At 39.3% G+C, this 24,045-nt stretch overlaps 6 protein-coding genes and 1 long non-coding RNA gene across 9 annotated transcripts; 4 read left to right on the forward strand and 3 right to left on the reverse strand.

Annotated features, from left to right (window-relative positions):
- Positions 1-658: 658 nt before the first annotated feature.
- On the forward strand, positions 659-3,865 carry LOC128093500 (uncharacterized). The gene is made up of 2 exons (XR_008212536.1): positions 659-2,063; positions 2,581-3,865. It is a non-coding gene; the product is annotated as an uncharacterized LOC128093500 (long non-coding RNA).
- Positions 3,866-4,328: 463 nt separating this feature from the next.
- On the reverse strand, positions 4,329-5,864 carry LOC120417827 (uncharacterized). Its single transcript, XM_039580043.2, has 2 exons — positions 5,549-5,864; positions 4,329-5,486 (listed from the first exon to the last, which is right to left on the reverse strand). The coding sequence occupies exons 1-2, from the start codon at positions 5,570-5,572 to the stop codon at positions 4,533-4,535; spliced, it is 978 nt and encodes a 325-aa protein (XP_039435977.1). The 5' UTR covers positions 5,573-5,864; the 3' UTR covers positions 4,329-4,532.
- Positions 5,865-8,149: 2,285 nt separating this feature from the next.
- LOC120417800 (adenosine 5'-monophosphoramidase HINT3-like) lies at positions 8,150-8,975 on the forward strand. Its single transcript, XM_039579999.2, has 3 exons — positions 8,150-8,477; positions 8,541-8,740; positions 8,814-8,975. The coding sequence occupies exons 1-3, from the start codon at positions 8,273-8,275 to the stop codon at positions 8,874-8,876; spliced, it is 468 nt and encodes a 155-aa protein (XP_039435933.1). The 5' UTR covers positions 8,150-8,272; the 3' UTR covers positions 8,877-8,975.
- LOC120417797 (regulator of MON1-CCZ1 complex) lies at positions 8,974-11,147 on the reverse strand. The gene is made up of 3 exons (XM_039579995.2): positions 10,979-11,147; positions 9,169-10,921; positions 8,974-9,112 (listed from the first exon to the last, which is right to left on the reverse strand). Exons 1-3 carry the CDS (start codon positions 11,081-11,083, stop codon positions 9,051-9,053), a joined length of 1,920 nt encoding a protein of 639 aa, XP_039435929.1. The 5' UTR covers positions 11,084-11,147; the 3' UTR covers positions 8,974-9,050.
- A 119-nt stretch (positions 11,148-11,266) lies between these two features.
- Positions 11,267-18,123, forward strand: LOC120417798 (folliculin). Its single transcript, XM_039579996.2, has 4 exons — positions 11,267-11,464; positions 16,360-17,523; positions 17,593-17,695; positions 17,783-18,123. Exons 1-4 carry the CDS (start codon positions 11,422-11,424, stop codon positions 17,898-17,900), a joined length of 1,428 nt encoding a protein of 475 aa, XP_039435930.1. The 5' UTR covers positions 11,267-11,421; the 3' UTR covers positions 17,901-18,123.
- On the reverse strand, positions 18,018-19,065 carry LOC120417799 (60S ribosomal protein L18). 3 transcript variants are annotated; one of them, XM_039579997.2, is made up of 3 exons: positions 18,934-19,065; positions 18,599-18,685; positions 18,018-18,514 (listed from the first exon to the last, which is right to left on the reverse strand). In XM_039579997.2, exons 1-3 carry the CDS (start codon positions 19,048-19,050, stop codon positions 18,035-18,037), a joined length of 684 nt encoding a protein of 227 aa, XP_039435931.1. In that variant the 5' UTR covers positions 19,051-19,065; the 3' UTR covers positions 18,018-18,034. The 3 variants fall into 3 exon arrangements, with proteins under 3 accessions (XP_039435931.1, XP_039435932.1, XP_052565602.1); XM_039579998.2 differs by having other exon boundaries at positions 18,990-19,038; XM_052709642.1 differs by having other exon boundaries at positions 18,918-18,939.
- Positions 19,066-20,562: 1,497 nt separating this feature from the next.
- LOC120417792 (uncharacterized) lies at positions 20,563-23,292 on the forward strand. The gene has a single exon (XM_039579960.2). It carries the CDS (start codon positions 22,168-22,170, stop codon positions 23,062-23,064), a length of 897 nt encoding a protein of 298 aa, XP_039435894.1. The 5' UTR covers positions 20,563-22,167; the 3' UTR covers positions 23,065-23,292.
- Positions 23,293-24,045: the final 753 nt, after the last annotated feature.

Consider the following 24,045-nt stretch of genomic DNA (forward strand, 5'->3'; position numbering starts at 1 on the left):
TTGGATTCTTCATATTTTTCAACTTTGGATTTGAAAATTATTTTTTTTAAAATTTGTTTGTTTGTTTTCATAAATTTTGAAATTCTTGAATTCTCACATTTTTAAGTACTTAAGATATTTAATTTTGAAATTTGTAACTGTTAAATTATAAATTACCGCCAGAAAATCAGAAAGTTTTGGAGTTAAATATTTAGTCAAAAACACATTTTTTGATTTTAGAATTTTTAATTTTTTAAGCTTTCGATTCATTGTTATATAAATTTGAAATTATAATGTTTTTTTTAATTCATTTGAAGCATTATTAAATATTTAATTTTTGATGTTCTATACTTTCCAAATTTTTAATTTTGGATTTTTTTTATTTTTAACTTCTGAATTTTTGAATTTTAAAATTTTTTAGTTTTTGAATTTTTTGATTTCAGATTTTTTGAATATTTTGTTTAATCTTTGTGATTTTTTTTTTAAACTTCAGATTCTTTAATCTTTTTAATTTTAGATTTTTTGAATTTTTAAAATTATTTTTTGTTAAAAAACATGTTTGTTTTTATTTTAAGTTTACAAATTTCTGATTTATTTTGAATTTTGAATTTTTTTAATTTAAATTGAAAAATGTCTAGCTTTCTGATTTTATTAATTTCTGTTAAAATTTTTCAAAGCTTTTATTTTTTTTCTGCCTGACAGTCTAGTTCACTTTTTTCCCTCTTTTTTACTTTTTTCGAGCAATAAACAAAATCCGTCCTCTTAATATTAGGATTCTGCCGGGCCTCCCTCGTGGCGCGGTGGTTCGGCTGCCGATCTCTAAGTTGCTGTGGGGCGCGGGATAAATTCCCGCCTTATCCTCCTGGCCTTCTATCGGATGGGGAAGTAAAACGTCAGTACATTTGCGTAAAAAAGGTTTGGGGTGACTCAACACAAATAACCTTCGGACGCCTAGAAATAAGCAGAAACTTGCAATAGAGACCGCAAAAGACCCGGGGGTCGTTTAAGTGGATTGCTCTGCTTTTTTTGCATTTTGAGATTCGGAATTATAGGCAATTTAATAATTTTCATAATTATTTATGCGTTTGTAATTTTCTGTCGCATTCAAATAAGAAAATCACCCTTTGGAAGTCGCGTTTTCAGCCTCCATTACACTCATTTTTACAAACAGTACACAAAGTACACTTGCACGACTGCCGAAAGATACAAAAAAAGTTATTTTCTTCAAAAAATAACCTAAACATGGATACAACTCGTAAATGGTGCCCCCTTTTTAGAAATTGACAGAAATAATTTTCGATTATATTTCATAAAAAAAGATGGCTTGACACGAATTGTTGTCAAACGAACAACGGGGTCACTTTTTAGTTTGACACCCTCTTTACACGGAACTCACACACACTACCAAACATATAGTATGATAGTAAGTGTGAGTCCCGTATAAAAAGTGACAGTTCATCACTTTTTAGTTTGACTTTGACCAACCACTAAAAAAGTGTCAAATGAAAAAGTGATCAACCACCGGGGGTTGAGACTATCAAAAACTTCGTATTCGTATACGTTCGCAATCGGCACAGTTTAGTCCTAAAACAGGGTGGCCACCTCGGGAAAAAACCGGGAAAACCGGGAAAAAACCGGGATTTTTATCCACCGGGAGAAAACCGGGAAAAACTCGGGAATTCGACCGACAAACCGGGAAAATATTTTAAGTTTCGTTAAAATTTGACAAAAGACTCTTTTATGTATTCAATATGTTCTTTTCTCAATAAGAATATTATTCCTGTTATTCTAAATGAAGAATTCGCGAAATCTATGTTTGAATTTATGTGATATACTCATGCTTCTTGGCTATGGATTTTTTTTTCTGTTGTATCCTATGATACTTTTACCAGACGAATTTGTTTTTTTTAATAAAGAAAATGTTTGCTCTACCAGCGGTTCTCAACCTGGGGTACATGTACCCCTGGGGGTACCACGAGCGGTCTCAGGGGGTCCGGAAGACAAACCCCGTAATGGCGGATATTTACCCCATCTTTGCTAAAATATTAGTTTTGCATAAAATTAAAATTAGGATTTTTTTGTAAGTGGAAAACTGGGTGCTGAAAAGACAGAATGCGTAACGTGATTTTCGAATGCTCTCCACTGCTCCCCACTAATACATCTGCACTACAGCTGTAAACATGAACAAAGTGGAAGGCTATGTTCAAGCTAAAGCGTGACATATTTTTTGCTGCTGAAATGACTTGTTATAAATTTTTTTGATTCTGTTTATGTTTAAATTTTCGTTGAAAAATTAAGGGCTTCGTGGTTTTTTTGTTCGTATACTAATCAATGAGCGGCCAAAAGAGGCCTTTTTTGTTTTCCACGTGACGAAATATTGCGTCAAAAATGGGTGGAATTTTGTGAATCAGAAGAACACCTAATCGAAGTTCCGAGATTGTATACTTTGAATACCTCAAAAGCTCGACGCCACCGACAAAATAAATTATAGAGCGATTACAATACTTGCCACTTCTTGTTATCATTTTGCGAACAGTTAATTGGTTCCGCTTTGACAGTTCTAAATTGAGGCCGCTTTGCGAACCACTATTCTGCACCCAGGTGGAAAATATGGATATCATGGTACGAAAACAACATTACAGTAAATATCTCTCTAAATTTAAAGATCAAGACTTTTCCTTCAAATTGTCACACAAAATACACTCTTTTAAAATATTTTTCTTGGCCTGTATCTCAGCAACAAAAGAATGGATCAAAAATGTTCAAAAAAGAATGCTGTAAAGAATTTTCTCAACCATTTGATTTTTTAGAGATAAAATAGAATTATTTTTTAATTGAAAATAGCTACAACTTCAAAAAAGTATGTGTAGTATGTTTAAATCTGAAAAAAAAATATAAAAATTCAAAGAACAAGCCATAGTCTCAACATTTGAATGCAAAAAGTGTTAAAAATGCATTTTACGCTAGTTCAGTTGTTTTGCAATCAGAAGTCTTCAAAAAATGCAAGATTTGACGAAAACAAAAAAAAAGAACGAATAAAAAAATAAAGATCGAAAATTTTCAAAAATTCAAAAGATTATTAAATCAACCCAAACATGCTTAAAAATTATTCTAGACGCAAGGGAATGCATTTTAAATTGATTTCAGCTGATTGCACTTAAATTTTCATTAAAATTTTGATGCTTTATGAAAAAAAAAAAATAATTTTTTGTCCCCTGATTTTTCGGGGCAACAAAAACTTTAAATAAAATGTGTACCCGCCTTATGTGTTGTTGAAAAACTCACAGCACGATAATTTTTTAATTGTTTTTACCATTATGTGTTTTGGGTTTTTTAGAAAGTATTTTTTATTAAAATTATTCTAAAAAGAAAGTTTCAAGGTATCGATTTTTTTACATTTGTATGGCACTTTTCCTGCGCTGCTGCCAAAGTGTATACATTTTTGTTTAGACTAATGATGCAAAAAGACTTTTTTGGTTAAAAAGAAAGTACTCACATAATTTTAGCAAAAAAAAATTCACAGAAATTGATAATTCTTGGAAGAATTGTTCTTTTTGAATTCACAAAACCTTTTTTCAAAGAAAATTAACGAGCATTTACATCAATGTTGATAGCAACGTATTTTTGTAAATCTATTTTACAAAATTCATAAATTCTTTTTATAATTTATCTTATTTAAAAAAATAAAAACGACTTTTGATGAAAAAACCCAATAATTTGAAAATTAGAGGTTTGATTGATAACAGATAAAAACGGCTTCGTTTACAACTTACTTACTTTTTACTCAAGATTTGAAAGCTTTCTTGAGGAATTCAAACTTTGAACCAAATGTATGCGTTCAAAAAGTATGATGATATTAACGTTAGCCTAAAAAACATTGTAATTTGGTTTAAAAACATTCCGGAAAATTCCTTCTGGTCCCGGGAGAAAACCGGGAAAAAACCGGGAAATTGAAAATCGAAATCTGGTGGCCACCCTGTCCTAAAATCATTCTTAAATTGCTGATATTATTGTTCATTATTAAAATAATAAATAAAAAAAAACATCGATATTTTTTGAGCCAAATTTGGATAAAATTAAGCACCGAAATCGAGTGGTAGAAATGAAAGTTCTCCCACAGACAAGGGTGAAGGAATGCGTGGACATACCGTACCAAACGCTCCGTCAATTCGGAACAATATCTCTTAGATATATTAAAGCTAAGAATTAGCTTAGAAAATCAAATGCAAAAACGTCACCTTCTCACAATTGAAATATAAAATAAATTTTAAAAAATAGATAAATAAATTAAAGATGTTAGAAAAAATAACGGTGATATTCAAAAATAAGCTTTGAACATTGTTTACACTGTATGTTCACACAAACATTTTAGGTTATATTTAGTATACGTTCTATAGTACTAGATTTTATAGGAATTTTGTGCCAAATTTGTTTTTTTTTTACAAATGCATTGCTTGCGCCTAAAGGTACGCTACCTTCCGACTCGTAGTCTATCTCTAGGAGTTAAATTTTCAGAAAATACTGTCGCCGAGATCCGTCAGCTATTGCTACTACTAGTCATCCCAACTGTTGGACTCCTGCTTGAACAGCAGTTCGTACACGGCGGCCGCCGCCGGATTAGGCAACTGCGCCGCGCTGGAACCTGCCACCGCGCCGCCGGAACCGCTACCCCCGGCGGCTGCCGTTACGGCCGCGTACGCCGCCGCAGCTTGCTGTTCCGCGTGAAGTTGTGCCAGCGCTTGCTGATGCTGCTCGAGGGCCATCATGGTGCCGGGCGGTGGCGTTCCTTGACCGAACGGCGACGGCCAACTGACGGTGGCGGGGGATTTCGGGGGCAGGGGAACCTTCCGGTGCATCCGGTTGTAGTGCTTGATGTAGTTTGAGTTTGCGATGGCCCCGCTGCTGTCCGCGTCCGGCGCTCGGATGTAGATTTTGATTTCCATCCGACAGAACGGGCAGATGACTGAACCCTGGAGTTTGCCGTCCTGGATGGAGACGTTGATGTTGATGTCCGGGAGTTCGACCTCCTTCGATCCGACTTCGCCGTGGGACGTCAACCAGGAGAGAATGTTTTGCTGTAGCTTTGAGCGGTAGATCTCGACTAGGGATTCCGCGGAGGGAACCGCTTTGACGGCACTGTGCGGAGCAGCCGGCGGTGTTTGTGGTTCGTCACGGGAGTCACTGCTTGTGGGGTTGGGGGGTGTTGGTTTGGACACCTTGACCACGGTGGTCGCGTGACGGTCCAGCTTCCGCAGCAGCTTCGACGTTAGGTCATCCATCCCGATCTGGTTGATGCGTTCGGACAGGACCTTGATCAACCGGCGATGACCCATGGGCAGCTTGAACTGGGTTGCGATGTCGTCCAGGTCGGATTCGCGCATGGCCGACAGCGACAGCAGGTTATCGAAGCCGGTTCTCCGCAGGGCTTCCTTCACCGGCTGTGGAATGTACCCGAGCGGAGACAGGATCTCCCAGAACACCCGGGTGGCCATGTCATCTTCCGCCGGCTGAAATGGTCGGGACGGGTGAGAAACAAGTTGTTTGAGCAACTTGCACAAGTCAAACGTACCATATCGAGCTTGATGTCTGCCATGGTTGCGTATCAATCTCTGCGTATTGCTCCAAATTGATCAGCTATTTCCTGCTACGTCTCATTCTGGCGTACGCGTTATTACGCTCTAATCACAACTGGTCTTACGCACCACGGTTCAGCTGCCTGTGTATTGCACTTTCAGGTGACCTCACGCACCGAAAACCCCTTTTGGCGTATTGAATCTGGTGCTGCGTCGGATTTTTGTACGATTGCAGATTGACATAAATCTCGCTGCATCAGGTGAACGCATTAAGCTGCTGCTGCTGCTGTTTGGTTGGTCTGCTGGAGGCTGTGACGGGACGAGTGTGTCAATCACCTCTGCTGCTTTGCATGGAATGTTGCATGCAAGGTGTTTGGCGGTAGTGTGATCCAAAATATGGTTCGTCGTTGTCAATTTTCTAACCTGAATATAAGTCAGGTCAGATTTCCGAAGTCAAAATATGAAAATTTCAATGCTTTTAGACTTGAGTTTAAGCAATCATTAATTGTTTAAATTTTTAAAACTTGTCTGGTCATTATTGCATTTGATCACAATAATTCGATCGTAATTTTCCAACGGCCGGGAACCGTGGTGTGAAGAAAGCGTGTAGTCGGCTTGGGTTCGATCCCAGACGGTCCCGGTGGCATTTTTCGAGACGAGATTTGTCTGACCACGCCTTCCGTCGGATGGGAAACTAAATGTTGGCCCCGGTCTAACCTAGCGGGTTAGCTCGTTAGCTCAATCCTGGTGTAGGAGTCGTCTCCCTGGGTCCTGCATCGGTGGAGTCGCTGGTAGGCAGTTGGACTAACAATCCAAAGGTCGCAGGTCGAATCCCGGGGCAGATGGAAGCTAAGGTGTAAAAAGAGGTTTGCAATTGCCTCAACAATCAAGCCTTCGGACACCCAGTTTCGAGTAGGAATCTCGCAATCGAGAACGCCAAGGCAATAGGGGGATGGCGTCGCTATTTTTAGACCCCGTTTTCCACTTTTTCTCTTCGAAACCGACTACTTTATCGACTTAATTTTGCTGGGCGAGATAGGACGCCGTCTATTTTTAGACGATGACTCAGCACTTTTCCACTCTTGCACTTAAAAAAATCAGATGGCAGCACGATGTTACGCCACGTCCCTATGCTGTAGAGCGAATAATTTGATTTTTGATTTAATTTGCCAGCGGTAAGTCGTAACTTGTCGATAGTAGATTGAGATCATTGATCGTAAATTTTCGATCTACCATCGAAAGATTACGACTGACGATCTGAAAAATCTCGATGTGTTCAAGTTTGTTTTCAAAACTTTTTAAGAAGTCAAAAATTTCAAAATTACAACAGTTTAAAAAAATTCAAGGTTATGAAAAAACCAGTAAATATCTTTTAAAATAAAAAAAAATAACAAGAAAATCCTAATTTCAATTCCTTAATTTAAAAAAATATGAGAAAAATTAGAACATTGTTTCCAAATTTGAAATGTTTATTTTTTTAGGTTTCAACAATTTTAAAAATTATTTAAAAAAATTAAAAACCAAAATAATATCCTAAAAATTAGAAAAATTAAAAGAATAATCTTTTTTCAGTATGGTGTCCATGTGACCCTAATGGAAGCTGTACACTCAACCCTTGGTGGTTGGTCACTTTTTTCAACTGCCTAAGCAAATTGACCGAGCCACGTAGCCCAGTGGTAACGCTTCCGCCATGTAAGCGGTAGATCGAGGTTCCCCTCTCTACCACGACTGGGGCCGAGGTACAAACCCTTTAAAATAACATTGGATAGCGAGTCTTAAAAAAATGATTGGTCCAAAAAATAAAAAAATAAATACATCAGGAAATTTGAAAAATGCAGAGTTTTAATAAGATTACAATCTATACAAAAAAACATTTTATTTTTTTCGAATTTCAAAGATTCATTTTACAATTTAGAAGAAACTTACCTAAATACGAAATGTAGTCTGCAAACGAATCAACGTCTCCAAGCAAAGCGATTTACTTTAATTTTTTATGTTGAGAGCTTACTAATCTTATCTAAAATACAAATGCGGCCAGTCCGATGAAGGCATGCTGGTAAGTCTTGTTATTAGTTTACGAAAATGTATTTCAAAAATTAAAGCGACCAGCCTTACTTCGTAGTGTTCACCGCAGGGAGAATTCTGAGAACAGATCATGCGTGGAAGAATGCGTGGACATACCGTACAAAACGCTTTGGCTTTTCTTTTTAAATTTGTATTCTTCGTTTGAACATTTTCTAATATTTTTTTAAATTCTGAATAAGATTTTCTAAAACCTTTTTGAAATTCTCAATTAGGTTTTCTGAGACATTCAAACTTTGGCGTTTGTTTGTTGTCAACACAGATTTCATTTTTATTACATAGTCGTTGATCCAAATATCGAAAAAAAAGATCAATTGCGTTTTTTGCTGTTTTTGAAAAGAGATCATTTCTAACAGCTTTTGCAAAATTTATCGACTAAAACTTGTCTAGTTTCTGAAGAGTTCTCAAAGAATCTAACGTAAACATGAAATTTTTCGTCTCTGGACACTTTGCGCAGATTCGACCTTGCATGCAAGGATGCACCTGCTTGCATGCAAAGCTCGAGCCAGCCAAAATAAACATACAATAAAACAACTTTGTCCAGCAGTGCAAAGTTCGGGGCTGTCAAACAAAATTGAACTTTAATGGTTCTAGACTGCTAGAACCCACTTCAACCATATCTTTTAAAAAACCTCAAAATGACTTCCCCCGCGACCACCGTGGAGCGGTGCATATTCTGCAAGATCGCGACCGGCGCGGACCCGTCCGCCACGATAATGTTCCAGAACGAGCGCATCTGCATCTTCAAAGACATCCGCCCGGCGGCCGATCACCACCTGTTGGCCGTGCCGAAGCACCACGTCGCGAGCGTACGCGCGCTCACCACGGCCGACCGACCGTTGCGTAGGTTCCACGTCTTGCACGGGTTGTCTGGAGAATTTAAGGTTTTTTTTTTGCAATTTCAAGTGGAGGAAATGCGTGCCGAGCTGGAGAACGTGATGCGCGACCAGTGCCAAATCGATCCGGTGACGATGGCCGTGTTCGGGTTTCACGTTCCACCGTTTGTCACGGTTAAGCACCTGCACATGCACGGGATCGCGCCGACCGGAAACATGGGATTCATTTCGAAGATGATCTTCAAGCCAAACACAATGTGGTTCAATACGGTATGTTTAGAGATTAATTTAATGTCTTGAAGATTAGGGTATTAAACATAAATTGGTTTTGTCTTTCCAAAAGGACGCGGCCGTAATCGACAAGCTTCCCCCGGGTCCAGCAGCGGAGGACGGTGCTTCAAAGTGATGTTACGACTGTTTTCTGACGAGGCTCAAACAATATTGTGTAGCTTATTACAAACCCTTCCTAAATATAATGATTTAGACACACTCTTCCACAACTAAACTTAGTTTGACTTTATAATGGAATATATGGTTAGATTATTCTTGCACAGATCACATACCTTAAATTAGTCGAAGTCTACAAGCACTGCGTGCTGATCAACGTCTGATAGTATTGCACGTACTCCCCACATTGTTCATCTGGAAGGAAAAAGCAAGATCAGCTGAAGAAGTTGAGTTGACCACGGGCAACTTACGCTTCAAAAAGTCGGGCGAGCCGCGCAGCCGGATGTTCTTCGCCTGGAAGAACGCGTACACCGAGTGGAACACGAGCGCGTCTTGGGTTTTGGAGGCCGCCTCCAGGTACTTCCGAGCGGGGAGGGAATCCGCACCCGGCATCTGTTTGGCGATCCGAAGCGCCTCGATGACCTGGCCCTTCTCGAGCAGGACTTCGAGGATGATTTCGTTGGCGTTGAGCCGGGCCAGCATGTCCAGGGCCATTTGGGAGATTGAGGGGTGCGAGTTGGAGAGGGAGAGAAGGAAGCAAGCGAGTGGTTTAGACTCGTTGAGGGCGGAGTATTTCAGCAGTTGCTGGAGCGTGTCGAACTGCTTGTTTTTGACGAGGTCGATGACGATCTGCTTGCTGAGCTCGTGGTTTGCGGTTATGCCGTGTTTGGCCAGCGAGTGTAGGTAGAGCAGGAGGATCTTTCCCAGCTGTTCCGAGTCGGTTATGGTGGAGAAGACCGCCGTGTACATGTCCGTTTGGTCGATCAAGACTCGTGGAATGAGGCCAGGTTTCTGCTGTTGAGATTTGCTGCTGGTCATCGTCATCAGGGCCATCTGACTCTGCAGTTCACTGTCCAGAACGCCCTTGTAGAGTGAGTTGAGCTTGTTGAACACGCTCTCGATGACCGGCAGCATCGTTCCGCTGTAGTTGGTACTCATCATCTCTTTCAGCACGGTCAACAAAGCCGGTTTACCGTCACTTCGCTGCAGCAAGAACTCAACCAGACGTAGACGATCGGTGATCAAGGCGCACAACGAACTCAGCTTCAACAGCACGTACCACAAACAGCCCAACTTGGCATCGATCACGATATTCGGCTGAAACAACACCCAGTGCTGCGAGTAAAGATCACAGTTCATCGTCTTCCCGTCCAGCGAGATGCTAGGAACGGCCAACGCAAACGGTTTGATCGCCCTGGCCGGAATGATCGGCTGGTGGACAACTGCCCCAGTCCCAGCTTCCGTTTCCGACCCTCCAAGAGCCACGTCAAACAACATCGACGTCGCCGTGGCCTGGTGATGAACCACGATCACATCATCAACGATATTCATCGCAAACCTGCCATTCTGTCCCAATCGCAAAATGTGAGACTTTTTCGGGGCCAACCCCGGCCCATTCAGCAAATAGATCACCACCTCAAACTGACGATTCTGCAGCGGCTTCAAAAGCATGATCGCGTTCGTCCCATAAAGCTGTGCCAACGTCACATCCCGACCCGAACAACCCTGCCCCGCCGGCAGCTCCAACCGAGGCAACTTCGTGATCGTCGACGGCTTCAGCATAACCGGCGTCAAGATCGTCCCCAAGTTCGCCGACAACAGCGCAAAATTCGACGTCGGACAAAAGCTGAACCAGTTCACCGTGATGTTCAGCGACTTGACCGACTTCAGCGTCCTCTTCTCCAAATTCACCGCAAAGATCTCCACCCCAGAGTTGGAAATCAACGCCACCTGGCGCTCCTGCACCCACACAAACCCATAGATCGTACTCTTGCCCTGGTGCACCATCATTTCCTGCACCTGCGGCTGGTGACTCGCGTTGAACGGAACAAACTCCACCGCCGTCTCGTTGCGCTGAACCGCCAGCACCAGATTATCCGACGAGAACTTGATCGACCGGATCGTGCCGCGATCCTCCATGCAAAACGAAATGTTCGGCCCGTCGCCGGGCGTGGCACTCTTGACCACGATCCCTGTCGCTCCGCCGGAGCGAACCGCAAACACCTGCAGAAATCCGCAACATTAAAAACCTCAAAAACAAATCAATTTTTGCTTCCCAACCTGCTGCTTGGCATCGTCGAAGAACACGTTCGTGAGCTGGCTGACGGCGTCGAAGCGCACCGGATCCGGGGACAGCTCCAGATAGTAGTGCTGAAAATCGCCCATTTTTCGAACCTTTCTGCCCTTATCACAGCAACTAAGTTGTGTGTGCGGGGGAAGCAAAACAAACGACGTGATGACTGCAAGTCAGATGACAAACGTGACGTCAAACAACAACAACAGCAAGCGTTGCTTGGCTTTGGGGTTGGGAGAATCAGCTGTCATCAGTACACCCACCTCCTCTGATGTTCACAAGTTTTTGTTTTGATTTCGGCTTGGTTTGGCATTTTTTTCAGTAGTGCATTATTTTTTAAAGTTTGCTGGTATTTAGAAAAACTGCATTTTTTAGTTAGTAATTAAGCGCTTGATGACAATCACTGCACATAAGTTATATTTCAACAAGCATGAATGCAATCATCGCGTTGTGCCATTTTTGCGAAGCACATGGTAAGTATTAAGTATTTGAAAAAGGATGCTAAATTCAAGCATTCACTAGTTTAAATATCATTATCATTAATACCAATCAATACCTGATGGCTGGCAGCGAAGTTATGAGAAAGTATAGCTTGTATCAGACTTGGGTTATGCTGATCCAGCTTATCTCAGTCCCCTCGCGCTGCTTTCAATGACCCAATTCAGAATGGCAGAGATCTTGGCGTACACATTTCGAGGTCATTAGGCATTAGCTGGCCCCACCTAAACATAAAGGAAGAACCAGACTGGTCGACCTACTTCCAATTCCATCAGAATCAAGGGGACTCGGCACGTTGGTTTGTAAGAATGTTTTAAATATTAGAGGCCATATCAATGAGGTTCACTACGGACCGATCTTACCTACAGATTGGCTAGGAAAACGGGTTTGCCGATGTAAAATAGCTGTACAAAGCTGGTCGGCTCCTGTCCAATTTTGAGGTGATTCTGAGAACCGTAAACAACCCGGTTTGAAGCGCATATCAGTGTTGCGTTTTTTTCTGGAATAGGTTTGACCGCGACCTGCAACTTTCCCAAAGACCGTTTCGAAATATCGATTTTACTCAAATTCAAAAATATAGAATTAAAACAAATTAAACAAGTAGATTTCAAATTTCAAGTTTTAAACCGCTGAAACATTTATTAATTCAATTCTAAACGAGCAAATCTATGAGATTCCGGTCATTCGATTTTTGTTTTAATATTTTTTAATCCGGCTGAAATTTTTTTGGTGCCTTCGGTATGCCCAAAGAAGCCATTTTGCATTATTAGTTTGTCCATATAATCTTCCATACAAATTTGTCCGTTGGCCATACATAAATGATGTATGAAAGTTCAAAAATCTGTATCTTTTGAAGAAATTTTTTGATCGATTTGGTGTCTTCAGCAAAGTTGTAGGTATGGATATGGACTACACTGAAAAAAAATGATACAAGGCTAAAAAAAAATTTGGTGATTTTTTATTTAACTTTTTGTCACTAAAACTTGATTTGCAAAAAAAAAAACACTATTTTTAATTTTTGTTATTTTTTGATATGTTTTAGAGGACATAAAATGACAACTTTTCAGAAATTTCCAGTTTGTGCAAAGAATCTTTGACCGAGTTATAAATTTTTGAATCAATACTGATTTTTTCAAAAAATCGAAATATTGGTCGCAAAAAAATTTCAACTTCATTTTTCGATTGTCATCAAAAAGTACTTTATTGAAATTTAGATAAAGTATACCGTTTTCAGGTTTAATCCATTTTTAGGTGTTTAAATATGAAACATTCTTGAAATTTTCCGATCTTTTCGAAAACAATATTTTCAAAATTTTAAAATCAAGACTAACATTTCAAAAGGGTGAAACATTCAATATTAAGCCCTTTTAAAATGTTTGTCTTGTTTTAAAAATTTCGAAAAAATCGGAAAATTTCGCGAATGTTTCGTATTTTAACATTGAAAATCGGACCATTAGTTGCTGAGATATCGACATTAGAAAATGGTGGGTTGTTTGGGTGAGACTTAGAAAACCTCAATTTTCCTGTTTTTAAACACTTGCATGGCAATATCTCAGCAACTAAGGGTCGTATCAACAAAGTTCAAAAAAGTAAAATTTAGAAAATTTTCTCAGCTCTTCAAAAATATTTTTTTCAAAAATGGGCAAACATGTGCACTAATTAAAAAAAGAAAAACTGCGACTATTTTCAAAAAAGTTACCTGGAAATAGATTTAACTTGAAAACGGTGCACTTTATCAAAATTTCACTTAAGTACTTTTTGATTGCAAATTTGATTTTACATCGAAAAATTGCGACCGATATTTCGATTTTTTGAAAAAAAAACAGTATTGATTAAAAAATTCATAACTCGGTCAAAGATTTTTTACACAATCTGGAAATGTCTGAAAAGTTGGCATTTTATGTCCTCTAAAACATATAAAAAAATAATAAAAATTAAAAATAGTGTTTTTTTTTTGCAAATCAAGTTTTAGTGACAAAAAGTTAAATGAAAAATCACCTAATTTTTTTTACCGTGTATCATTTTTTTTCAGTGTAGTCCATATCCACACCTACAACTTTGCCGAGGACACCAAATCGCTAAAAAAATGTCTTCAAAAGATACAGATTTTTTAATTTTCATGCATCATTTTTGTATGGACAGCTGCCAAATTTGTATGGAAAATTATATGGACAAACTAATGATGCAAAATGGCTTCTTTGGGCATACCGAAGGCACCAAAAAAGTTGATGATTAAGGTTATGGCTGAGGGCTGTTGTAAATATTTTTTTTTATGTTTTTTTCCCCTCTACTTCAAAAGAACCCGAAAAATCAGGCGGTGGATTTTTGTTTTCAAACAATTACAAAATGCCATCGGAAAGTTAGATGCGTTTAGTGATTTTAGTTAATTTTCGATGTACACTGCTGCTTAAAAAATTAAATAATAGTGTATGCAACAAGTTGTTAAATGAGGATGTTTTCAGCACGAGTCCACCAAGTTTATCGGACGATGCTCTGCTGAGTTGGAAAGTGCTGAAAAAATCGAGTTTCATACAACTTTTAACGCAATTTCGATAAATACACTTGAAATGGAATTTTAATTGGAACGTCCATGTGGTTAGTCAATTCGAACCAAACATTTCATTAAGGCTTAAAGCAAAAACTTGATTTGAGAAACGAGATTGTGTCACATTCCCCAGAAAACCATTCCCCCGAATACCATTCCCCAGAATGAACCGTTCCCCAGAAAACCATTCCCCAGAATGTATTATTCCCCAGAAAACCATTCCCCATAAATATTTATTGTGGTGATTATAATTATTTCCAAAATTTAAAAAAAAAAAAATCCAAAATTTTCTAAATGTTTTCAAAATTTTCCAAATTTCCAAAATTTCTAAAATTTTCAAAATTTCTAAAATTTCCAAAAAAATTCCAAAATTTCCAAAATTTTCAATTTTTTTTAAAATTTTCAAAATTTGCAAAATTTCTAAAATTTACAAAATTACCTAAATTTTCAAAATTTCCAAAATTTTCTAAATTTCCAAAATTTCGAATTTTTTTAAGATTTCCAAAATTTCCAAAAATCAAAATTTCCATTATTTCAAATTTTTAAAAAACTAAAAAAAAATCATAATCTTTGATTTTTTTTTTTAAATTTAAAATTTCTTTTCTTTAATTTTGATTTTTGAATATCAAATTTTGTGTTTTTTTTTGAGAATTTTGAAAATGTTTTTAATTTATGACATTTTTGAAGCTTTGGTTTTTTTTGGCTTACCATTAACAAATTATGATCGTAATGTTTAGATCGAAAAATCTCGATCGTGATGCGAGAAATAAAGATTGAAATATTACGCTCGAGTGCAATAATCACCACGTTAACTTGTGTCAGCAGTTATAACAAGGCTAGAAAGTTTTTCCTTCTTTAAGGAAGGAAAACTTTACTGACTGATACAAGTCAAATTTTACCTTTAAAAGGGAGGAGGAGAGTTTTCCCTTCTTTAAGGAAGGGAAAAAATACTTGACCACTTACACAACTTTTTAAATTTGTTATCACTATTCAAGAGAGTTTTTCCTTTTGGAAACAAGAAAGAATACAAGAAAAAAAAACTTTAAAGCGAAATTCAACTTCTATTAGCAGATATCACAAGTCAAGACAGTTTTCCCTTCTTTAAAGAAGGTGAAATTCAACTTGTGTCAGGAGACCTTAAAAGAAGGAAAAATTAATCAGTTATTGTAAGTCAAGAGAGTTTTCTTCTTGCAAAAATGATAAATTTAATTTTGTCACCTTAAATCAAATTTAGAAAATTTATATCATCATGCAAAATGAGCAACATGCCAAATGGAATTATACCAATGACACCCATTATCATATTTAAATTTTAACAAACATTTTTCTTCTTTGCAAAATAAAAATAGCATTCACGGAAAACAAGAAATAAAAAGAAACTGCAATTTATTCGGCATTTGTATAACAAATTTAACATGACTGAAAAAGAAGGGAAAATTTCTTAGAATAATAGAACGAGTCATAAGCCGAATTAACATTTTCTGTTATTTTCTCAAGAATTGTTGTCAAAAAAAGGAAAATTTCTTGGCATGGATAAAATAACCTTGTCCAATTTTTATATTTTCTAAGAAATTTCAAACAAACTAATTTTTGAAACAACTTTGATTTTTCGAGAAAGAAACTTTTCTGGGGAATGGTTTTCTGGGGAACGTGACACAATCGAGAAACGAAGCTGCCAAAATAGTAGCCTATGCAACAAGTTGCAAAAAGTAGAACTTTTCAGCACTGGTATTGAAAGGTATTAACTTTCCATTCTGGTATTTTTGGTAGGGAAAAGTAGGCCGTTTCGTTTTTCTAGAAGGACAGGAAAAGTTGACAGTATTACAGCGTGTGATTTTTTGTGATAAAAATTGGGAATATTTAGAGCTCATTTTTAGAGTTTTTTTTGAATAGGTCCTACAAACATATGAAAGACACATATAGGACCTTTTTCTTAAAGAAAAAAAAAAAAAACTCTAGATTTCGATTTTTTTGTGACTGCCGCGCGGTTTGAACCTTGGCATTTTTTTGAAAGCGTCCCACGACAATATTTTTTTTTTACAAAAATTAAAGCGGCCAGCCTTACTGCTTGGTGTTTACCGAAGAGAGAATTCTGAGAACGGATCACATTTCACAGATTCTACGGGGGAGGAAGGATGCGTGGACATACCGTACCAAACGCTCAAATATAGAACAATCTTCAAAGCTAAAGTTACACATACACCAATTGAAAAAGGGTCTGACAATACTAGCATGACTAAAAGTCTACTTCAAAACCCCACATCACCCTGACCATGTTTGGGAAAATATCAACTTTTCCCCTCAACTCTCTCCCCCCCTTCGCAGGTCCCGGTTCCCTGTTCTGCACGCAAACGCTGCGCGAGACCAACATCCACCAGCTGGACATTGCGTTCGACGGCGAGCGCAAGGGCTGCGCGGCGTGCACCTCCGTCGGCAACAGCACCGGCCTGGTCAGCAAGGACCCGGACAGCAACGCGCACTTTGTGAGCAGCCAGAGCCCGGTCATCCCGGAGACGGTGGAAATGGTGCGGAAGGCAGCGCTGAGGAGTATCAGCAGTGAGGTGAGCAGTTCGAGTTCGACGGCGGCGGTGATTGCGGACGGTGGGTTGGTGTTTTTCGGCGATGCCCATCGGGGACACGTGCTGAGTCACACGTTTCAGCTGATGGATTCGCAGGCGCGGGGATTTAGCAAGCTGTTTTCGATCGTGATACTGATGAAGGACAAGATGTTTTTGCTGAACATTCAGCCGTATTTGGCGGATTGCTTGACGAAGATTTCGAGGGAGTTGCAGGGATATGCGAGGGTCGTGCACGAGGGGGAGTTGAAGGCGCAAGGGTCTAGTAATCGGGCGCAGAGGATTAACCAGGGTTTCAGCAGTTATTCGTCGCGATCGTTGATTGATCTGACGGGGAAGGAGTCGATCTTTGCGTATTTGCACGCACACTTTGCGTTCGTTTTGTGGGCCGGGTCGAGGTATTTGACGGAGAGTATTACGCTGGGGAGTCCTTCGGTTCCGCCGTGGTTGGGACGTGACACGGAGGAGGGATTTACGATGGTGCAAACCGACAAGGAGGGGTATTTGATGCGTCGGATGGGCTTCGGGAAGGTCGAGGACGAGACGGATCGCGTTGACGAGTGGACCAAGGCAAAGTATTCCCTTCGGATGTTCCGGCAGATGCTGAAGGATTCGTTCCTGTCGGTTTGCTTCTGTGCGCTGACCGGGATTCAGATCGTCATCCGGGGTCCGCAGGTAAAGGGCATTTGTTTGGCGAGGAATTTGAGGAAGATGCTGCCGGAGCCGTTGCACAAACTGGTCAAGACGCACGCCGAGTCGTACAAGGCGGCCAACGAGTGTCGAATCATCAACTTGAGTCAGGACGCGGTGGCACCGAATCCTTCGGCTGGGATTATGAGAATCGATTTGGTGGATGACCGCGGAAAGGATACGGTCGCCGTTTGCGTGTGGGAGGCCGATTTGCCCAGCAAATGTGAGTATCAAAAGTAGTTAATAATTACTGAAACGAATTTACCTGTTTTGTTCTCTATCTCTCTTCCAGTGCCAACGCTGCTTCAGAAGATTGCGAAAGCCGTCGACGAGGAACTTTTTACCGACACGGTTCTGGACAAACAGCTGCGCGCTCTAGTCGAAGAGTGGAAAAAGTAAGACCTTGAACACCAACCAACCCGATTTCTTTTCCTAACAAGGCTTTCTTTCGTTTTTTCGCACCACGCACGCACTCAACACAGCAAAGTGGTCTGCCTCCGGAAGATGAGCTCCAACCAGGACGTGGCCAAGATTAAGAAGATCATGGGCATCCAGCAGCAGGACCAGGTGCTGATAACGTACTGGTACAGTCACTTGTGACGACGCACGGCCTTTTTTGTGGTGGAATTTTTTGCCTTTTGTATTTCACTTAATTACACAAGGAGAATAATGAAAGAACCGATCGTGTTTTTCCTTCCGTGTGTTTTTGTTCCGAACTTCCGCACTTTCTCCGCTTAATTCTTGAAACCGCAGCTGCTGCGACGACCACGAGCCTTCTCGTACTTACGTCCCTTGGACTGGACGTACGGCCGGGTGTTGGAGTGGGGCACGCCAGGGGCGCGTCCAAAGTGAGTGAACGCTTCACGGGCGGTGCGGGCTCCCTGCATCAGCACGGTGTTCTTTCCGGTCGGCGCCAGCAGGGCCAGCTGATCGAAGGTGTAGATCTTACCGCCCCACTTCAGGATGCGCTCGCGGGCCTTGTCCGTGACACGCAGCGCGCACACGTCCATCTTCGGCACGTACAGCTGACGGTCATCGTTGGTCACGGTTCCGACCACGACGGCGATCGTCGACTCGTCCTTGCCGCGCAGCTTCAACAGCTTCGACACTCGCGACAGCGCAATCGGGGGCTGGTTGGTTCTGCTCATAAACAGACGACGCAGAACAATCTTGTTGAACTTCTTGTGCGTCCGGCGGTACAGGAAGCGGTACAGCTGTAATCGGAAACAGGGAGAGAAAACCGCAATGTTTACATCCTGTCCATAACCTCATATTTCAAGACGTAAACAACAACTCACCTTAACCAGCAACCGCAGGTACACGTCCAGCGATTTTGGCTTGGTACGGCGAACCTTACGGTCCCACTTGTGATTGATATCGATACCCTAAAAAAAAAAAACAGAGAGAAGACGTTCCGTCGATTAAACAAATCCAATCAACAAACATACAGCAGGCGTTGAGTGATGGTGGTATTTGGCACAACTGTCAAGAGTGAAGAAGCCGTCGCCACATGCAACAAACACAAATTTCACCGAAATCCGCGGAAAATCACAGCGGCAACGATTTCTTCACTTGGATCACCAATTGCACTAATTAATCTTGCAGAATTTACGCCACCATCGTCACTTTTTACCATATTTCCTAGCAAAATATCACAGCGAAAGAAGCTCGACTCGAAACGACTCTTACCATCTTCAAGACCGGAAAAAGAAAGAACCCGTCGCTGCCAACCGTACGTCAAATTTGACATTTATTTGACATTTCGAAAAATTCGAACCGGATATAGGTTTCTGTTCGAAAATGGAAACCTATATCGAAAATGAAATTCGAAATGGAAACTATATTTTCGAACAGAAACCTATATCCGGCCTACTTTATCGACATCTTTTTGAAATACCCGTTTCAAAAGGGCCTTTTTGAGGGGTAGTTCTAATTTTTTGCTGAAAAAGATTTTTATTCGGTCGTTTTGAGGTTTCCAGCTTGGATGTTGGGGTTATTTCAAAGAAAGCTAAAAATCTGGTAAGTTTGGGTTGGAAACTTTTGATTTGAGGTCAAATGTGTAATTTAGAGTCTCTTGAGGCACACTCATATGGAATTTGATAGACATGAACATGAACCCATCGATTTCCATCAACTTTTCTGAAGAAAAATCCTAGAAAATCGAAAAAAAATCTTCAAAAAAAAGTTGCTCTGGACCCCCCAACGATTTTTTTCGCCGAGCCCCGCAATATGTCGGGAAAGAGCCCTTTCATGGTGCCAAATATCAGACTTGCCGAACTTTTTATTTTAAGTTTTTTCTAGGAAACACCGTGGACACCGTGTGTCTAGTTTTAGAATTCATAAATTTATAATTTTCTGATTTATTGATGAAATTTTAAATTATTGATTTCTCAATATTTAGGTTTTGCTGTGCGACTGTGTTTCAAATGTAGGTGGCACCAAAATGAGGTTACTTGCCTAAAATCGTATTCCTTTCTGCTGAATTGAAGAACAAAATCGCTTGTTTCTCATGATTCCCTGTATCAATCTTAATGAAACTGGTTGCAAAAGACGAGATTTTATTTTTGCTTTAAAATAATGAACATTATTTTTTGGGCGCGCAAACATTTGTGAAACAATTTGTCACGAAAAGAACACGCAACATTTCTTGACCGCGTTCCTCCCGATATGCATACCGTACTTAAAGCGGAAAATGGCAAAAGTGATGAGAATTGGGTCCTAAAATGAAGCTTAGATTGCTGATATTATTGTTTACAGCGATAAAGCTTATTTTTCTGAGTACAATGACCCTTTGTACGACCACAAAGAGTTTAAAATGGATTTTTAAATCAATTTTGAAAAATTAACCTCGCGGTCCTTCTTGACAGAAAAGCTCCTACTTGACAGCTCGTTACAAGGGGACCATAGTTATTCCATCGAAAAAATGTTGTCTTGTCAAAAAAAAAAAAAAATGCATTAAAATGAAAAAAGTGATCAGAAATGGTTTTTAATCGTGTTTTTTAACGTTGTACATAAAAATTTACATAGGGCTTTAGTACCCAATTGGGTCCTAAAATTAAGCTTTGATTGCTGATATTATTGTTTACAGCGATAAAGCTTATTTTTCTGAGTACAATGACCCTTTGTATGACAACAAAGAGATTGGAATGGAATTTTAAATCAATTTTGGGAAATAAACCTTGACAGAAAAGGTTCTACTTGACAGCTCTTTCCAAGGAAACCATAGTTCGACGGTAACATTACAAAAGGCATCATATACATTTTGACACTTTCTGGGTTATTGTATATTCTGAAAGTACTTCTAATAAGCTACCTCTCCACCAAAAATGAGCAAAAGTTACTTCAGTAAAGTCTGTTTAATCATGATTTTAAATAAAGTAACATAAACAAAATCTCTGCCATCAGCAGTCCCTGTTTATATAGCCCTGTCAACCTGTCAAACAAAAGGCTACATAAAACTCGTGACGAAAAAAAGCAACATGAACTGTTGAAAACAAACTTATTTACAATCGTTTTCGAAATCGTGCTACAAATCTGATTAGAATTGCAAAAAAACAGTATTCTGCTAAATTATTTGATCCAACCTTGCCATCCAAAACAATTTGGAAAAACTTTAAAAGCCTTGGATTTAGGGACGACCCAGATAACCTTGACGATAAATTTAAACCTGAAGATGTTAATAACTTTTTTATCCAAAAAATTGAGAACTATCCAACTGGAAACAGACAACCTACTATTATTCCTGATATCGTTGAAGAAGACCAATTCAAATTCCGAGCTGTTACTGAAGATGAAGTCCATAAAGCTATACTTAGAATTAAATCTGATGCAATAGGGTATGATGAAATTCCACTTAAATTTGTTAAACTTTTTCTTGATCTTTTGGTTCCATACATTACGCTTTTATACAATAAAATCATTTCTACAAATACCTTTCCAACAATATATAAACTGGCTATAGTTAAACCGATACCTAAAATAAAAAATCCATCTAATCCTAACGATCTGAGACCTATTTCTATTTTGCCATCATTATCAAAAGGTTGTGAAATCTTGCTGAAGGATCAAATAGTTCAATATGTTACATTCAAAAAACTTATCACACCATTTCAATCTGGTTTTCGAGAACACCATAGTACATCCACCATTATTACAAAAGTTTGCCAGGATATAAATGCATCATTTGATTCTAACTATGTTACAGTACTTATCTTATTGGACTTCACTAAAGCCTTTGATTTGATTGACCACAGAATATTTATAGATAAACTTAAAGAACAATTTAAATTTTCTAGTGATGCTTGTGATCTTATGAAAAGCTACCTGAGCGACCGTTCGCAATTAGTTCAAATTAACGGAGTCCGATCTCAGTTTAGGTCCACAAAAAGAGGTGTACCGCAAGGATCCGTTTTTGGTCCGTTGGCGTATACATTATCCGTTAACGATTTGCCTAGTTTTATAACTCATTGTAATAAACAATCTTTTGCCGATGATACACAGATTTACCTTTCTTGCCCAGTTGATCAGCTTCCTAACAAAATATCTCTAATAAACTCTGATTTATCTGCTATTTCTCGTTACTGTAAGGATAATGGACTTGTTCTAAATACTTCAAAAACAAAAGCAATATTTTTTTCCCGTCAGAATACAGTTCTTCCACACTTACCTCCTATTCAAATCGACAATGAAAATGTAGAAATAGTTGATGAATGCTTGAACTTAGGTATTAAAATGAACAAACATCTTACATGGGATGATCATGTATCTCTAATAACACTTGGCAACTATCTCTTGTGTGCTCTAGACGTGTTTTTCTGCTGTGCTTTTCTTCGCTAAACAATCCGCGCGTTGTGGCAGACTCTGCAAAATGAGTGCTGCCCGCAAAAACACTCTTGTCGTCGACTTCAGCGTCCTCCCGGAACGCCCCAAACTGGACGTCGTGCAGCGGTTTGTCGAGAAAGGTCTAGGAATTGCTGCCTCGGACCTGAAAAGCATCCAGCTGCACAACATCCGCCATTGCGTGCTCATCGAGATGGCGGACCCAGCCGCCGCCACCAAGATAGCAGCAGACAACCACTGCAAGTACGCCTTCAAAGCCAACCCGACCATCAAAATTCCGGTCTACGTCGATGACAACACCATCGACGTTCGGATCCACGATCTGCCGCTAGACTTACCAAACGCCCAAATAGCTGAAGCCATGCGTGAGTACGGTGAAGTACTCACAATCAGGGACGAGGTTTGGCGGAACTTTTTCGCCGGCGTGCCGAATGGTGTGCGTGTGCTGAAGATGAAGCTGTCCAAGCCCGTGCCTTCCTATATCAACGTATGCGAACTCAGCACATTAGCTACGCACACACATCAAGTTGTCACGTGTCGCCGCTGTGGCGAAAAACGCCACGTGTCGAAGAGCTGCTCAGCAGCAGCAAAGCAACAACAAAAACCAAAAAAATCCAGTCCTCCTGCGCCGATTGTTTTGCCTCCAGCACAACCAACGGTAGTTGAATCCCAAGTCGTTGCTCTCACTGAGAACAATGGCAATGACGGATTTACTACTGTTGGGAAGAAAGGCAAAGCTAAAAGGCAATTATCGGGAGAAGAAGTCAATCAATCAGCGGAAAAAAGAAGCTGCGTGGATGACGACGCTAATACCGCACCGACACCGAATTTAGAAAAAGGACAAAGCAATGACCATGGACAACGAGATCAACAAATTCTACCACAAACAACGCCGAAAAGAAGACTGGGTAAGCCAGCCGTTTGACGGAGGACTACGCCAGTCGAATAATTGAAATGTTTTTTTTTCTTATTGTTTTTTTGTTTTATATAAGTAACGCTTGGCCAAACTATGTTTACAGAGGCCAGTAAAATAAACACAAAAAAAAAAAATGTATCTCTAATAAAGAAAAAGGTCTATTCAACTCTTCGAACTTTAAATTGCCATAGACACACATTATCAATTGACACTAAAATAAAGCTAGTACACACATTATTAATGCCTCATTTCATTTACGGTAATGTTATATTTTCTAAAATGAATGTTGACACTGAAAGACACCTACAAGTTTGCTTCAACAGTTGTATCCGTTTCATCTACAATTTAAGGAGATTCGATCATGTTTCACAATTTCAAAGGTCAATTTTTGATTTGTCTTTGAGCAAGTTCTATCAGTTTCAATTATTGTTATTTTTATTCAAACTTATAAATTTCAAAGAGCCGCAATATCTTTTCGAAAGTTTAGTTTTCAGTCGTTCAAATCGCACAAATAATATTATAATACCAGTTCACCACACTAACTTTATGGGAAATTCATTCGCAGTTCGAGGCGCACGTTTGTGGAATGATTTGCCGCATAACTTAAAATCTATAACTTTATTTAGTGAATTCAAGCGTAGGTGTAAAGTGCATTTAAAAAATTCAATTTGAGTTTTGTTTTGGTTTTTGATCAAGCGAAGAGAATGTATTACACACTCTTTTATAACTACATACACAGCTGATAATTAGTCTTAAATTTATTACTGAATTCTACCTAAACAAGTAATTTGTCGTATTATCGACATTATTATATCTTTAGTTTATTTCGTTTTAGTTTTTAATTTAGTTGTTAGTTTTTAGTTTTAATGAAACATAAGGTCTTTATCATTTAAGTCAATGTATACAAAAAAGGTTGTACCTTCGGTATATTGTTGAAAAATAAAATACAAATACAAATACAAATGAAAAAAGCGCCATGTACATTCGGCG

The sequence above is a fragment of the Culex pipiens genome, chromosome 3 (assembly GCF_016801865.2).
Source record: "Culex pipiens pallens isolate TS chromosome 3, TS_CPP_V2, whole genome shotgun sequence".
NCBI lineage: Eukaryota > Metazoa > Arthropoda > Insecta > Diptera > Culicidae > Culex > Culex pipiens.